The sequence below is a fragment of the Hyla sarda genome, chromosome 3 (genome assembly GCF_029499605.1).
Source record: "Hyla sarda isolate aHylSar1 chromosome 3, aHylSar1.hap1, whole genome shotgun sequence".
Lineage (NCBI taxonomy): Eukaryota > Metazoa > Chordata > Amphibia > Anura > Hylidae > Hyla > Hyla sarda.
In genome coordinates, this window is record NC_079191.1 from 6,772,384 (window position 1) to 6,790,662 (window position 18,279).

Below are 18,279 nucleotides of genomic sequence, written 5' to 3' on the forward strand. Positions count from 1 at the left end.
TGCAGGGGGATATGGGGGGTCACATATATAATAACACATACAGTATATACTCTGCAGGGGGATATGGGGGGGTCACATATATAATAACACATACAGTATATACTCTGCAGGGGGATATGGGGGGTCACATATATAATAACACATACAGTATATACTCTGCAGGGGGATATGGGGGGTCACATATATAATAACACATACAGTATATACTCTGCAGGGGGATATGGGGGGGTCACATATATAATAACACATACAGTATATACTCTGCAGGGGGATATGGGGGGGTCACATATATAATAACACATACAGTATATACTCTGCAGGGGGATATGGGGGGTCACATATATAATAACACATACAGTATATACTCTGCAGGGAGATATGGGGGGAACACATACAGTATATACTCTGCAGGGGGATATGGGGGGTCACATATATAATAACACATACAGTATATACTCTGCAGGGGGATATGGGGGGGGTCACATATATATAATAACACATACAGTATATACTCTGCAGGGAGATATGGGGGGTCACATATATAATAACACATACAGTATATACTCTGCAGGGGGATATGGGGGGGTCACATATATAATATACAGTATATACTCTGCAGGGAGATATGGGGGGTCACATATATATAATAACACATACAGTATATACTCTGCAGGGGATATGGGGAGTCACATATATAATAACACATACAGTATATACTCTGCAGGGGGATATGGGGGGGGTCACATATATAATATACAGTATATACTCTGCAGGGGGATATGGGGGGGGTCACATATATAATAACACATACAGTATATACTCTGCAGGGGATATGGGGAGTCACATATATAATAACACATACAGTATATACTCTGCAGGGGGATATGGGGGGGTCACATATATAATAACACATACAGTATATACTCTACAGGGGGATATGGGGGGTCACATATATAATGACACATACAGTATATACTCTACAGGGGGGTCACATATATAATAACACATACAGTATATACTCTACAGGGGGGTCACATATATAATAACACATACAGTATATACTCTGCAGGGGGATATGGGGGGTCACATATATAATAACATACAATATATACTCTGCAGGGGGGTCACATATATAATAACACATACAGTATATACTCTGCAGGGGGATATGGGGGGGTCACATATATAATAACACATACAGTATATACTCTGCAGGGGGATATGGGGGGTCACATATATAATAACACATACAGTATATACTCTGCAGGGGGATATGGGGGGGGTCACATATAATAACACATACAGTATATACTCTGCAGGGGGATATGGGGGGTCACATATATAATAACACATACAATATATACTCTGCAGGGGGATATGGGGGGTCACATATATAATAACACATACAGTATATACTCTGCAGGGGGATATGGGGGGGTCACATATATAATAACACATACAGTATATACTCTGCAGGGGGATATGGGGGGTCACATATATAATAACACATACAGTATATACTCTGCAGGGGGATATGGGGGGGGTCACATATATAATAACACATACAGTATATACTCTGCAGGGGGATATGGGGGGGTCACATATATAATATCACATACAGTATATACTCTGCAGGGGGATATGGGGGGGTCACATATATAATAACACATACAGTATATACTCTGCAGGGGATATGGGGGGTCACATATATAATAACACATACAGTATATACTCTGCAGGGGGGTCACATATAATAACACATACAGTATATACTCTGCAGGGGGATATGGGGGGTCACATATATAAACATATACAGTATATACTCTGCAGGGGGATATGGGGGTCACATATATAAACATATACAGTATATACTCTGCAGGGGGATATGGGGGGTCACATATATATAATAACACATACAGTATATACTCTGCAGGGGGATATGGGGGGGGTCATATATATAATAACACATACAGTATATACTCTGCAGGGGGATATGGGGGGTCACATATATATAATGACACATACAGTATATACTCTGCAGGGGGATATGGGGGTCACATTTATAATAACACATACAGTATATACTCTGCAGGCGGATATGGGGGGTCACATTTATAATAACACATACAGTATATACTCTGCAGGCGGATATGGGGGGTCACATATATAATAACACATACAGTATATACTCTGCAGGGGATATGGGGGGGTCACATATATAATAACACATACGGTATATACTCTGCAGGGGGATATGGGGGTCACATATATATAATAACACATACAGTATATACTCTGCAGGGGATATGGGGGGTCACATATATAATAACACATACAGTATATACTCTGCAGGGAGATATGGGGGGGTCACATATATAATAACACATACAGTATATACTCTGCAGGGGGATATGGGGGGGTCACATATATAATAACACATACAGTATATACTCTGCAGGGGGATATGGGGGGTCACATATATAATAACACATACAGTATATACTCTGCAGGGGATATGGGGGGGTCACCTATATAATAACATATACAGTATATACTCTGCAGGGGGATATGGGGGGGTCACATATATAATAACACATACAGTATATACTCTGCAGGGGGATATATATAATAACACATACAGTATATACTCTGCAGGGACATATGGGGGGGTCACATATATAATAACACATACAGTATATACTCTGCAGGGGGATATGGGGGGGTCACATATATAATAACACATACAGTATATACTCTGCAGGGGGATATGGGGGGTCACATATATAATAACACATACAGTATAACTCTGCAGGGGGGTCACATATAATAACACATACAGTATATACTCTGAAGGGGGATATGGGGGGGTCACATATATAAACATATACAGTATATACTCTGCAGGGGGATATGGGGGGGTCACATATATAATAACACATACAGTATATACTCTGCAGGGATATGGGGGGTCACATATATATATAATAACACATACAGTATATACTCTGCAGGGGGGTCACATATAATAACACATACAGTATATACTCTGCAGGGGATATGGGGGGGTCACATATATAATAACACATACAGTATATACTCTGCAGGGAGATATGGGGGGTCACATATATAATAACACATACAGTATATACTCTACAGGGGGATATGGGGGTCACATATATATATAAACACATACAGTATATACTCTGCAGGGGGATATGGGGGGGTCACATATATCATAACACATACAGTATATACTCTGCAGGGGGATATGGGGGGTCACATATATAATAACACATACAGTATATACTCTGCAGGGGGATATGGGGGGTCACATATATAATAACACATACAGTATATACTCTGCAGGGGGATATGGGGGGGTCACATATATAATAACACATACAGTATATACTCTGCAGGGGATATGGGGGGTCACATATATAATAACATACAATATATACGCTGCAGGGGGGTCACATATATAATAACACATACAGTATATACTCTGCAGGGGGATATGGGGGGGTCACATATATAATAACACATACAGTATATACTCTGCAGGGGATATGGGGGGTCACATATATAATAACACATACAGTATATACTCTGCAGGGGATATGGGGGGGGTCACATATAATAACACATACAGTATATACTCTGCAGGGGGATATGGGGGGTCACATATATAATAACACATACAATATATACTCTGCAGGGGGATATGGGGGGTCACATATATAATAACACATACAGTATATACTCTGCAGGGGGATATGGGGGGGTCACATATAAATAACACATACAGTATATACTCTGCAGGGGGATATGGGGGTCACATATATAATAACACATACAGTATATACTCTGCAGGGGGATATGGGGGGGGTCACATATATAATAACACATACAGTATATACTCTGCAGGGGATATGGGGGGGTCACATATATAATATCACATACAGTATATACTCTGCAGGGGGATATGGGGGGGTCACATATATAATAACACATACAGTATATACTCTGCAGGGGATATGGGGGGTCACATATATAATAACACATACAGTATATACTCTGCAGGGGGGTCACATATAATAACACATACAGTATATACTCTGCAGGGGGATATGGGGGGTCACATATATAAACATATACAGTATATACTCTGCAGGGGGATATGGGGGTCACATATAATAACACATACAGTATATACTCTGCAGGGGGATATGGGGGGGGTCACATATAGAAAACATATACAGTATATACTCTGCAGGGGGATATGGGGGGTCACATATATATAATAACACATACAGTATATACTCTGCAGGGGGATATGGGGGGGGTCATATATATAATAACACATACAGTATATACTCTGCAGGGGGATATGGGGGGTCACATATATATAATGACACATACAGTATATACTCTGCAGGGGGATATGGGGGGTCACATTTATAATAACACATACAGTATATACTCTGCAGGCGGATATGGGGGGTCACATTTATAATAACACATACAGTATATACTCTGCAGGCGGATATGGGGGGTCACATATATAATAACACATACAGTATATACTCTGCAGGGGATATGGGGGGGTCACATATATAATAACACATACGGTATATACTCTGCAGGGGGATATGGGGGTCACATATATATAATAACACATACAGTATATACTCTGCAGGGGATATGGGGGGTCACATATATAATAACACATACAGTATATACTCTGCAGGGAGATATGGGGGGGTCACATATATAATAACACATACAGTATATACTCTGCAGGGGGATATGGGGGGGTCACATATATAATAACACATACAGTATATACTCTGCAGGGGGATATGGGGGGTCACATATATAATAACACATACAGTATATACTCTGCAGGGGATATGGGGGGGGTCACCTATATAATAACATATACAGTATATACTCTGCAGGGGGATATGGGGGGGTCACATATATAATAACACATACAGTATATACTCTGCAGGGGGATATATATAATAACACATACAGTATATACTCTGCAGGGACATATGGGGGGGTCACATATATAATAACACATACAGTATATACTCTGCAGGGGGATATGGGGGGGTCACATATATAATAACACATACAGTATATACTCTGCAGGGGGATATGGGGGGGTCACATATATAATAACACATACAGTATATACTCTGCAGGGGGGTCACATATAATAACACATACAGTATATACTCTGAAGGGGGATATGGGGGGGTCACATATATAAACATATACAGTATATACTCTGCAGGGGGATATGGGGGGGTCACATATATAATAACACATACAGTATATACTCTGCAGGGGATATGGGGGGTCACATATATATATAATAACACATACAGTATATACTCTGCAGGGGGGTCACATATAATAACACATACAGTATATACTCTGCAGGGGGATATGGGGGGTCACATATATAATAACACATACAGTATATACTCTGCAGGGAGATATGGGGGGGTCACATATATAATAACACATACAGTATATACTCTACAGGGGGATATGGGGGTCACATATATATAATAACACATACAGTATATACTCTGCAGGGGGATATGGGGGGGTCACATATATCATAACACATACAGTATATACTCTGCAGGGGGATATGGGGGGTCACATATATAATAACACATACAGTATATACTCTGCAGGGGGATATGGGGGGTCACATATATAATAACACATACAGTATATACTCTGCAGGGGGATATGGGGGGGTCACATATATAATAACACATACAGTATATACTCTGCAGGGGGATATGGGGGGGGTCACATATATATAATAACACATACAGTATATACTCTGCAGGGGGATATGGGGGGTCACATATATATAATAACACATACAGTATATACTCTGCAGGGGGATATGGGGGGTCACATATATAATAACACACACAGTATATACCCTGCAGGGGGATATGGGGGGTCACATATATAATAACACATACAGTATATACTCTGCCGGGGGATATGGGGGTCACATATATAATAACACATACAGTATATACTCTGCAGGTGGATATGGGGGGTCACATATATAATAACACATACAGTATATACTCTGCAGGGGATATGGGGGGGTCACATATATAATAACACATACAGTATATACTCTACAGGCGGATATGGGCGGGTCACATATATAATAACACATACAGTATATACTCTGCAGGGGGATATGGGGGGTCACATATATATATAATAACACATACAGTATATACTCTGCAGGGGGATATGGGGGGGTCACATATATAATAACACATACAGTATATACTCTGCAGGGGGATATGGGGGGTCACATATATAATAACACATACAGTATATACTCTACAGGGGGATATGGGGGTCACATATATAATAACACATACAGTATATACTCTACAGGCGGATATGGGCGGGTCACATATATAATAACACATACAGTATATACTCTGCAGGGGGATATGGGGGGTCACATATATAATAACACATACAGTATATACTCTGCAGAGGGATATGGGGGGTCACATATATATATAATAACACATACAGTATATACTCTGCAGGGGGATATGGGGGGTCACATATATAATAACACATACAGTATATACTCTGCCGGGGGATATATATAATAACACATACAGTATATACTCTGCAGGGGATATGGGGGGTTACATATATAATATACAGTATATACTCTGCAGGGGGATATGGGGGGTCACATATATAATAACACATACAGTATATACTCTGCAGGGGATATGGGGGGGTCACATATAATAACACATACAGTATATACTCTGCAGGGGATATGGGGGGGTCACATATATAATAACACATACAATATATACTCTGCAGGGGGATATGGGGGGTCACATATATAATAACACATACAGTATATACTCTGCAGGGAGATATGGGGGGGTCACATATATATAATAACACATACAATATATACTCTGCAGGGGGATATGGGGGGGTCACATATATAATAACACATACAGTATATACTCTGCAGGGAGATATGGGGGGTCACATATATAATAACACATACAGTATATACTCTGCAGGGAGACATGGGGGGTCACATATATAATAACACATACAGTATATACTCTGCAGGGAGATATGGGGGGTCACATATATAATAACACATACAGTATATACTCTGCAGGGGGATATGGGGGGTCACATATATATATATAATAACACATACAGTATATACTCTGCAGGGGGATATGGGGGGTCACATATATAATAACACATACAGTATATACTCTGCAGGGGGGTCACATATATAATAACACATACAGTATATACTCTGCAGGGGGGTCACATATATAATAACACACACAGTATATACTCTGCAGGGAGATATGGGGGGGTCACATATATAATAACACATACAGTATATACTCTGCAGGGAGATATGGGGGGTCACATATATAATAACACATACAGTATATACTCTGCAGGGGGATATGGGGGGGGTCACATATATATATATAATAACACATACAGTATATACTCTGCAGGGGGTCACATATATAATAACACACACAGTATATACTCTGCAGGGGGATATGGGGGGGTCACATATATAATAACACATACAGTATATACTCTGCAGGGGGATATGGGGGGTCACATATATAATAACACATACAGTATATACTCTGCAGGGGGATATGGGGGGTCACATATATATATATAATAACACATACAGTATATACTCTGCAGGGGGGTCACATATATAATAACACATACAGTATATACTCTGCAGGGGGGTCACATATATAATAACACACACAGTATATACTCTGCAGGGAGATATGGGGGGGTCACATATATAATAACACATACAGTATATACTCTGCCGGGGGATATATATAATAACACATACAGTATATACTCTGCCGGGGGATATGGGGGGTCACATATATAATATACAGTATATACTCTGCAGGGGGATATGGGGGGTCACATATATAATAACACATACAGTATATACTCTGCAGGGGATATGGGGGGGTCACATATATAATAACACATAAAGTATATACTCTGCAGGGGGATATGGGGGGTCACATATATAATAACACATACAGTATATACTCTGCAGGGAGATATGGGGGGTCACATATATAATAACACATACAGTATATACTCTACAGGGGGATATGGGGGGGTCACATATATAATAACACATACAGTATATACTCTGCAGGGGGATATGGGGGGTCACATATATAATAACACATACAGTATATACTCTGCAGGGAGATATGGGGGGTCACATATATAATAACACATACAGTATATACTCTGCAGGGGAATATGGGGGGGTCACATATATAATAACACATACAATATATACTCTGCAGGGGGATATGGGGGGTCACATATATAATAACACATACAGTATATACTCTGCCGGGGGATATGGGGGGGTCACATATATAATAACATATACAGTATATACTCTGCAGGGGGATATGGGGGGTCACATATATAATAACACATACAGTATATACTCTACAGGGAGATATGGGGGGTCACATATATAATAACACATACAGTATATACTCTGCAGGGGGATATGGGGGGTCACATATATAATAACACATACAGTATATACTCTGCAGGGGGATATGGGGGGGTCACATATATAATAACACATACAGTATATACTCTGCAGGGGATATGGGGGGTCACATATATAATAACACATACAGTATATACTCTGCAGGGGGATATGGGGGGGGTCACATATATAATAACACATACAGTATATACTCTGCAGGGGGATATATATAATAACACATACAGTATATACTCTGCAGGGGGATATGGGGGGTCACATATATAATAACACATACAGTATATACTCTGCAGGGGGATATGGGGGGTCACATATATAATAACACACACAGTATATACTCTGCAGGGAGATATGGGGGGGTCACATATATAATAACACATACAGTATATACTCTGCAGGGGGATATGGGGGGTCACATATATAATAACACATACAGTATATACTCTGCAGGGGATATGGGGGGTCACATATATAATAACACATACAGTATATACTCTGCAGGGGGATATGGGGGGGGTCACATATATAATAACACATACAGTATATACTCTGCAGGGAGACATGGGGGTCACATATATAATAACACATACAGTATATACTCTGCAGGGAGATATGGGGGGTCACATATATATAATGACACATACAGTATATACTCTGCAGGGGGATATGGGGGGTCACATATATAATAACACATACAGTATATACTCTGCAGGGGGGTCACATATATATAATGACACATACAGTATATACTCTGCAGGGAGATATGGGGGGTCACATATATATAATGACACATACAGTATATACTCTACAGGGGGATATGGGGGGTCACATATATAATAACATATACAGTATATACTCTGCAGGGGGATATGGGGGGTCACATATATATATATATATATATATATAACACATACAGTATATACTCTGCAGGGGGGTCACATATATAATAACACACACAGTATATACTCTGCAGGGGGATATGGGGGGGTCACATATATATAATAATACATACAGTATATACTCTACAGGGAGATATGGGGGGGTCACATATATAATAACACATACAGTATATACTCTGCAGGGAGATATGGGGGGTCACATATATAATAACACATACAGTATATACTCTGCAGGGGGATATGGGGGGTCACATATATAATAACACATACAGTATATACTCTGCAGGGGGGTCACATATATAATAACACACACAGTATATACTCTGCAGGGGGATATGGGGGGGTCACATATATAATAACACATACAGTATATACTCTGCAGGGGGGGTCACATATAATAACACATACAGTATATACTCTGCAGGGGATATGGGGGGTCACATATATATATATAATAACACATACAGTATATACTCTGCAGGGGGATATGGGGGGTCACATATATATAATAACACATACAGTATATACTCTGCAGGGGATATGGGGGGTCACATATATATATAATAACACATACAGTATATACTCTGCAGGGGGGGTCACATATATAATAACACATACAGTATATACTCTGCAGGGGATATGGGGGGTCACATATATAATAACACATACAGTATATACTCTGCAGGGAGATATGGGGGGTCACATATATATAATAACACATACAGTATATACTCTGCAGGGGGATATGGGGGGTCACATATATAATAACACATACAGTATATACTCTGCAGGGGGATATGGGGGGGTCACATATATAATAACACACAGTATATACTCTGCAGGGGATATGGGGGGTCACATATATATAATAACACATACAGTATATACTCTGCAGGGGGATATGGGGGGTCACATATATAATAACACATACAGTATATACTCTGCAGGGGGGTCACATATATAATAACACATACAGTATATACTCTGCAGGGGGATATGGGGGGTCACATATATAATAACACATACAGTATATACTCTGCAGGGGGATATGGGGGGGTCACATATATAATAACACATACAGTATATACTCTGCAGGGGGATATGGGGGGGTCACATATATATAATAACACATACAGTATATACTCTGCAGGGGGATATGGGGGGTCACATATATAATAACACATACAGTATATACTCTGCAGGGGGATATGGGGGGGGTCACATATATATAATAACACATACAGTATATACTCTGCAGGGAGATATGGGGGGGGGTCACATATATATAATAACACATACAGTATATACTCTACAGGGAGATATGGGGGGTCACATATATAATAACACATACAGTATATACTCTGCAGGGGATATGGGGGGTCACATATATAATATACAGTATATACTCTGCAGGGAGATATGGGGGGGGGGTCACATATATAATAACACATACAGTATATACTCTGCAGGGGGATATGGGGGGTCACATATATATATATATATATATATATAACACATACAGTATATACTCTGCAGGGGATATATATAATAACACATACAGTATATACTCTGCAGGGGGATATGGGGGGTCACATATATAATAACACATACAGTATATACTCTGCAGGGGGATATGGGGGGTCACATATATATAATAACACATACAGTATATACTCTACAGGGGGATATGGGCGGGTCACATATATATCCCACTTATCCCTGGCTCCGCCCCCTCACCTTGTCCACGCCCATCTTCTTGAAGGCCGCCTGCAGGACCTTGAAGTTGTGGATGAACTCGTGCTCCAGTTTCGCCTGGAATTTGACTTTCTTCAGTAGGACGCATCCGGGGAACAGCATATCCATGAACTGACAGTAGGCGGCGCCTGCGGGGACACAAGGGAGAAACCTGCTGGGAAGGACACAGCGCCACCCGATGGCCTGACCGAGAATGAGCCCCGCCCCCTCCGTACCTGAGCACAGCTGTTCTATCTTGGTGTAGTGGAGCTGTATGGAGTCGTTGACCCAGGCGAGCATGTCATGGCGACTCATGTTCTCACTGGTCACTGACGTGGAGTAGACATTCACTGCCATCCCCCAGCTGGAAGACAAGAGCATTGTCAGGAGCTCTGCTTGCTGTCAGTGAATAGTAAGCCTCCAGCTGTTGCAAAACTACGCCTCCCAGTATGCCCGGACAGCCAAAGGCTGTCCGGGCATACTTGGAGTTGTAGTTTTGCAACAGCAACAATCCACAGACGTTCCCGTTCCCGACAGCAAACAGAGATCCTGAAACAAAACGCAGCAGAACATCTCATATTAACCACAGATGGAGTTTACATATGTACAGCGCCCCCTATAGACCCCCACACACTGCTGTGCTGTTACGTCATTCCCGCAATACATAGATGTTCCCGCTCCCGACAGCAAACAGAGATCCTGAAACAAAACGCAGCAGAACATTTCATATTAACCAGGGATGGAGTTTATACATATAGAGCGCCCCCCCATAGACCCCCAAAGACACTGTTGTTACATAATTCCCGCAATCAATAGATGTTCCCGTTCCTGACAGCAAACAGAGATCCTAGAAGGAAACACAGCAGGACATCTCATATTAACCACAGATGGAGTTTACATATGTACAGCGCCCCCTATAGATCCCTACACACACTGCTGTGCTGTTACGTCATTCCCGCAATACATAGATGTTCCCGCTCCCGACAGCAAACAGAGATCCTGAAACAAAACGCAGCAGAACATTTCATATTGACCAGGGATTGAGTTTACGTATGTACAGCGCCCCCTATAGACCCCCACACACACTGCTGTGCTGTTACGTCATTCCCGCAATACATAGATGTTCCCGCTCCCGACAGCAAACAGAGATCCTGAAACAAAACGCAGCAGAACATTTCATATTGACCAGGGATTGAGTTTACGTATGTACAGCGCCCCCTATAGACCCCTACACACACTGCTGTGCTGTTACGTCATTCCCGCAATACATAGATGTTCCTGTTCCCGACAGCAAACAGAGATCCTGAAACAAAACGCAGCAGAACATTTCATATTAACCAGGGATGGAGTTTATACATATAGAGCGCCCCCCCATAGACCCCCAAAGACACTGTTGTTACATAATTCCCGCAATCAATAGATGTTCCCGTTCCTGACAGCAAACAGAGATCCTAGAAGGAAACACAGCAGGACATCTCATATTAACCCAGATGGAGTTTATGTACTTACAGCGCCCCCCACAGACCCTCACACACACTGCTGCGCTTTTACGTCACTCCCACAATCCATAGACATTCACGACAGAAAACAGAGATCCTGAACGAAACGCAGCAGAACATCTCATATTAAAGACGGATGGAGTTTACATATGTACAGCGCCCCCTATAGACCCCCACACACTGCTGCGTTGTTACCCCATTCTCACAATCCATAGACGTTCCTGGAACAAAACGCAGCAGGACATTTCATATTAACTAGGGATGGAGTTTACGTCTGTAGAACGCCCCCTATAGACCCCCACACACACTGCTGCGCTGTTACGTCATTCTCACAATCCATAGATGTTCCCGTTCCCGACAGCAAACAGAGATCCTGAATGAAACACGGCAGAACATTTCACATTAACTAGGGATGGAGTTCATGTATGTACAGCGACCCCTATAGACCCCCAAACACTGCTGCGCTGTTACCCCATTCCTGCAATCCATAGATGTTCCCGTTCCCGACAGCAAGCAGAGATCCTGAAACAAAATGCGGCAGAACATTTCATATTAACTAGGAATGGAGTTCATGTATGTACAGTGCCCCCTATAGACCCCCACACACTGCTGCACTGTTACGTCACTCGCACAATCCATAGACGTTCCCGTTCCCGACAGCAAACAGAGATCCTGAAATAAAACGCGGCAGAACATTTCATATTAACTAGGGATGGAGTTTACGTCTGTAGAGCGCCCCCTATAGACCCCCACACACACTGCTGCGCTGTTACGTCATTCAAATCCATAGATGTTCCCGAGAGCAAGCAGAGATCCTGAAACAAAATGCGGCAGAACATTTCATATTAACTAGGAATGGAGTTCATGTATGTACAGCGCCCCCTATAGACCCCCACACACTGCTGCACTGTTACGTCACTCGCACAATCCACAGACGTTCCCGTTCCCGACAGCAAACAGAGATCCTGAAAAAACGCAGCAGAACATTTCATTTTAACTAGGGATGGAGTTTACGAAGGCTGGAAGACAAGAGCATTTTCAGGAGCTCTGCTTGCTATCAGTGAATAGTAAGCCTCCAGCTGTTGCAAAACTACAACTTCCAGCATGCCCGGACAGCCGAAGGCTGTCCGGGCATACTGGGAGTCGTAGTTTTGCAACAGCAATAATCCAAAGACGTTCCCGACAGCAAACAGAGATCCATAGACGTTCCCCTTCCCGACAGCAAACAGAGATCCTGAAATAAAACGCAGCAGAACATTTCATATTAACTAGGGATGGAGTTTACGTCTGTAGAGCGCCCCCTATAGACCCCCACACACACTGCTGCGCTGTTACGTCATTCAAATCCATAGATGTTCCCGACAGCAAGCAGAGATCCTGAAACAAAATGCGGCAGAACATTTCATATTAACTAGGAATGGAGTTCATGTATGTACAGCGCCCCCTATAGACCCCCAAACACTGCTGTGCTGTTACGTCACTCGCACAATCCATAGACGTTCCCGTTCCCGACAGCAAACAGAGATCCGGAAACAAAACGCAGCAGAACATTTCATATTAACTAGGGATGGAGTTTACGAAGGCTGGAAGACAAGAGCATTTTCCGGAGCTCTGCTTGCTGTCAGTGAATAGTAAGCCTCCAGCTGTTGCAAAACTACAACTTCCAGCATGCCCGGACAGCCGAAGGCTGTCCGGGCATACTGGGAGTCGTAGTTTTGCAACAGCAATAATCCAAAGACGTTCCCGTTCCCGACAGCAAACAGAGATCCATAGACGTTCCCCTTCCCGACAGCAAACAGAGATCCTGAAATAAAACGCAGCAGAACATTTCATATTAACTAGGGATGGAGTTTACGTCTGTACAGCGCCCCCTATAGACCCCCACACACACTGCTGTGCTGTTACGTCATTCAAATCCATAGATGTTCCCGACAGCAAGCAGAGATCCTGAAACAAAATGCGGCAGAACATTTCATATTAACTAGGAATGGAGTTCATGTATGTACAGCGCCCCCTATAGACCCCCAAACACTGCTGTGCTGTTACGTCACTCGCACAATCCACAGACGTTCCCGTTCCCGACAGCAAACAGAGATCCTGAAAAAACGCAGCAGAACATTTCATATTAACTAGGGATGGAGTTTACGAAGGCTGGAAGACAAGAGCATTTTCAGGAGCTCTGCTTGCTGTCAGTGAATAGTAAGCCTCCAGCTGTTGCAAAACTACAACTTCCAGCATACTGGGAGTCGTAGTTTTGCAACAGCAATAATCCAAAGACGTTCCCGTTCCCGACAGCAAACAGAGATCCATAGACGTTCCCCTTCCCGACAGCAAACAGAGATCCTGAAATAAAACGCGGCAGAACATTTCATATTAACTAGGGATGGAGTTTACGTCTGTAGAGCGCCCCCTATAGACCCCCACACACACTGCTGCGCTGTTACGTCATTCAAATCCATAGATTTTCCCGACAGCAAGCAGAGATCCTGAAATAAAATGCGGCAGAACATTTCATATTAACGACGGATGGAGTTTTTGTATGCACAGCGCCCCCTATAGACCCCCAAACACTACTGCGCTGTTACCCCATTCCTGCAATCCATAGATGTTCCCGTTCCCGACAGCAAACAGAGATCCTGAAACAAAACGCGGCAGAACATTTCATATTAACTAGGGATGGAGTTTACGTCTGTAGAGCGCCCCCTATAGACCCCCACACACACTGCTGCGCTGTTACGTCATTCAAATCCACAGATGTTCTCGACAGCAAGCAGAGATCCTGAAACAAAATGCGGCAGAACATTTCATATTAACGACGGATGGAGTTCATGTATGTACAGCGCCCCCTATAGACCCCCACACACTGCTGCGCCGTTACGTCACTCGCACAATCCATAGACGTTACCGTTCCCGACAACAAACAGAGATCCGGAAACAAAACGCGGCAGAACATTTCATATTAACTAGGGATGGAGTTTACGTCTGTAGAGCGCCCCCTATAGACCCCCACACACACTGCTGCGCTGTTACGTCATTCAAATCCACAGATGTTCTCGACAGCAAGCAGAGATCCTGAAACTAAATGCGGCAGAACATTTCATATTAACGACGGATGGAGTTCATGTATGTACAGCGCCCCCTATAGACCCCCACACACTGCTGCGCTGTTACGTCACTCGCACAATCCATAGACGTTACCGTTCCCGACAACAAACAGAGATCCTGAAACAAAACGCAGCAGAACATTTCATATTAACCCCGGATGGATTTTACATACAGGGGGGCAAAAAAGTATTTAGTCAGCCCCCAATTGTACAAGTTCTCCCCCTTATAAAGATGAGGCTGTAATTTCCATCATAGGTTATAACTAGAGATGAGCGAACTTACAGTAAATTCGATTCGTCACTAACTTCTCGGCTCGGCAGTTGATGACTTTTCCTGCGTAAATTAGTTCAGCTTTCCGGTGCTCCGGTGGGCTGGAAAAGGTGGATACAGTCCTAGGAAAGAGTCTTCTAGGACTGTATCCACCTTTTCCAGCCCACGGGAGCACCGGAAAGCTGAACTAATTTATGCAGGATAAGTCATCAACTGCCGAGCCGAGAAGTTCGTGACGAATCGAATTTACTGTAAGTTCGCTCATCTCTAGTTATAACTTCAACTATGAGAGACAGAATGAGAAAAAAATCCATAAATCACATTGTCTGATTATTAAAGAATTTATTTACAAATTATGGTGGAAAATAAGTATTTGGTCACCTACAAACAAGTAAGATTTCTGCCTCTCACAGACCTGTAACTTCTCCTTTAAGAGTCTCCTCTGTCCTCAACTCGTTACCTGTATTAATGGCTCCTGTGTGAACTTGTTATCAGTATAAAAGACACCTGTCCACAACCTCAAACAGTCACACTCCAAACTTCACTATGGCCAAGACCAAAGAGCTGTCGAAGGACACCAGAAACAACAATGTCAACCTGCACCAGGCTGGGAAGACGGAATCTGCAATAGGCAAGCAGCTTGGTGTGAGGAAATCAACTGTTATTAGAAAATCAATTATTAGAAAATGGAAGATGTACATGACATCTGATAATCTCCCTCGATCTGGGGCTCCATCCATGCAAGATCTCACTCCGTGGTGTCAAAATGATCACAAGAACGGTGAGCAAAAATCCCAGAACCACACGGGGGACCTAGTGACCTGCAGAGAGCTGGGACCAAAGTAACAAAGGCTACCATCAGTAACACACTACACCGCCAGGGACTCAAATCATACAGTGCCAGACGTGTCTCCCTGCTTAAAGGGGTACTCCCGTGGAAAACTTATTTTTTTTTAAATCAACAGGTGCCAGAAAGTAAAACAGATTTGTAAATTACTTCTAGTAAAAAATCTTAATCCTTCCAGTACTTTTTAGGAGCTGTATACTACAGAGGAAATGCTTTACTTTTTAGATTTCTTTGATGTCATGACCACAGTGCTCTCTGCTGACCTCTGCTGTCCATTTTAGGAACTGTCGAGAGCAGCATATGTTTGCTATGGGGATTTTCTCCTGTTCTGGACAGTTCCTCTGTAGTATATAGCCCCTAAAAAGTACTGGAAGGATTAATACTTTTTAATAGAAGTAATTTACAAATCTGTTTAACTTTCTGGCATCAGTTTATTTTAAAAAAAAAAAAGTTTTCCATGGGAGTACCCCTTTAAGCCAGTACATGTCCGGGACCGTCTGAAGTTTGCTAGAGAACATTTGGATGATCCAGAAGGGGATTTGGAGAATGTCATATGGTCAGATGAAACCAAAGTAGAACTTTTTGGTAAAAACTCAACTCGTCCTGTTTGGAGGAGAAAGAATGCTGAGTTGTATCCAAAGAAAACTATACCTACTGTGAAGCATGGGGGGGTGGAGACATCCCGCTTTGGGGCTGTTTGTCTTCCAAGGGACCAGGAGGACTGATCCGTGTAAAGGAAAGAATGAACGGGGCCATGTATTGTGAGATTTTGGGTGAAAACCTCCTTCCATCAGCAAGGACATTGAGGATGAAACATGGCTGGGTCTTTCAGCATGACAATGATCCCAAACACACCACCTGGCTATGAAAGAGTGACTTCGTAAGAAGCATTTCAAGGTCCTGGAGTGGCCTAACCAGTCTCCAGATCTCAACCCCATAGAAAACCATTGGAGGGAGTTGAAACTCTGTGTTGCCCAGCGACAACTCCAAAACATCACTGCTCTAGAGGAGATCTGCATGAAAATACCAGCAACAGTGTGTGAAGACAGAAAACATGTGACCTCTGTCATTACCAACAAAGGGATGTAACAAAGTATTGAGAGGAACTTTTCTTATTCACCAAATACTTATTTTCCACCATAATTTGCAGATAAATTCATTAATAATCAGACAATGTGATTTATGGATATTTTTCTCATTCTGTCTCATAGTTGAGGTTATAACCTATAATGATAATTACAGCCTCATCTTTATAAGGGGGGAGAACGAGTA

General features: G+C 42.2%; 1 protein-coding gene across 5 annotated transcripts in view; it reads right to left on the minus strand.

The window, feature by feature from the left end:
• Positions 1 to 18,279, minus strand: part of MAPRE3 (microtubule associated protein RP/EB family member 3) — a 48,311-nt gene that overhangs the window by 12,790 nt on the left and 17,242 nt on the right. For all 5 annotated transcript variants that reach the window (XM_056563718.1, XM_056563715.1, XM_056563717.1 and 2 more), the window contains exons 2-3: positions 11,523 to 11,650; positions 11,290 to 11,435 (exon numbers count right to left, since the gene is read on the minus strand). In XM_056563718.1, the coding sequence (XP_056419693.1) occupies positions 11,290 to 11,435; positions 11,523 to 11,643 (267 nt within the window). In that variant the 5' untranslated portion in view covers positions 11,644 to 11,650. The remainder of the gene's footprint in view (positions 1 to 11,289; positions 11,436 to 11,522; positions 11,651 to 18,279) is intronic.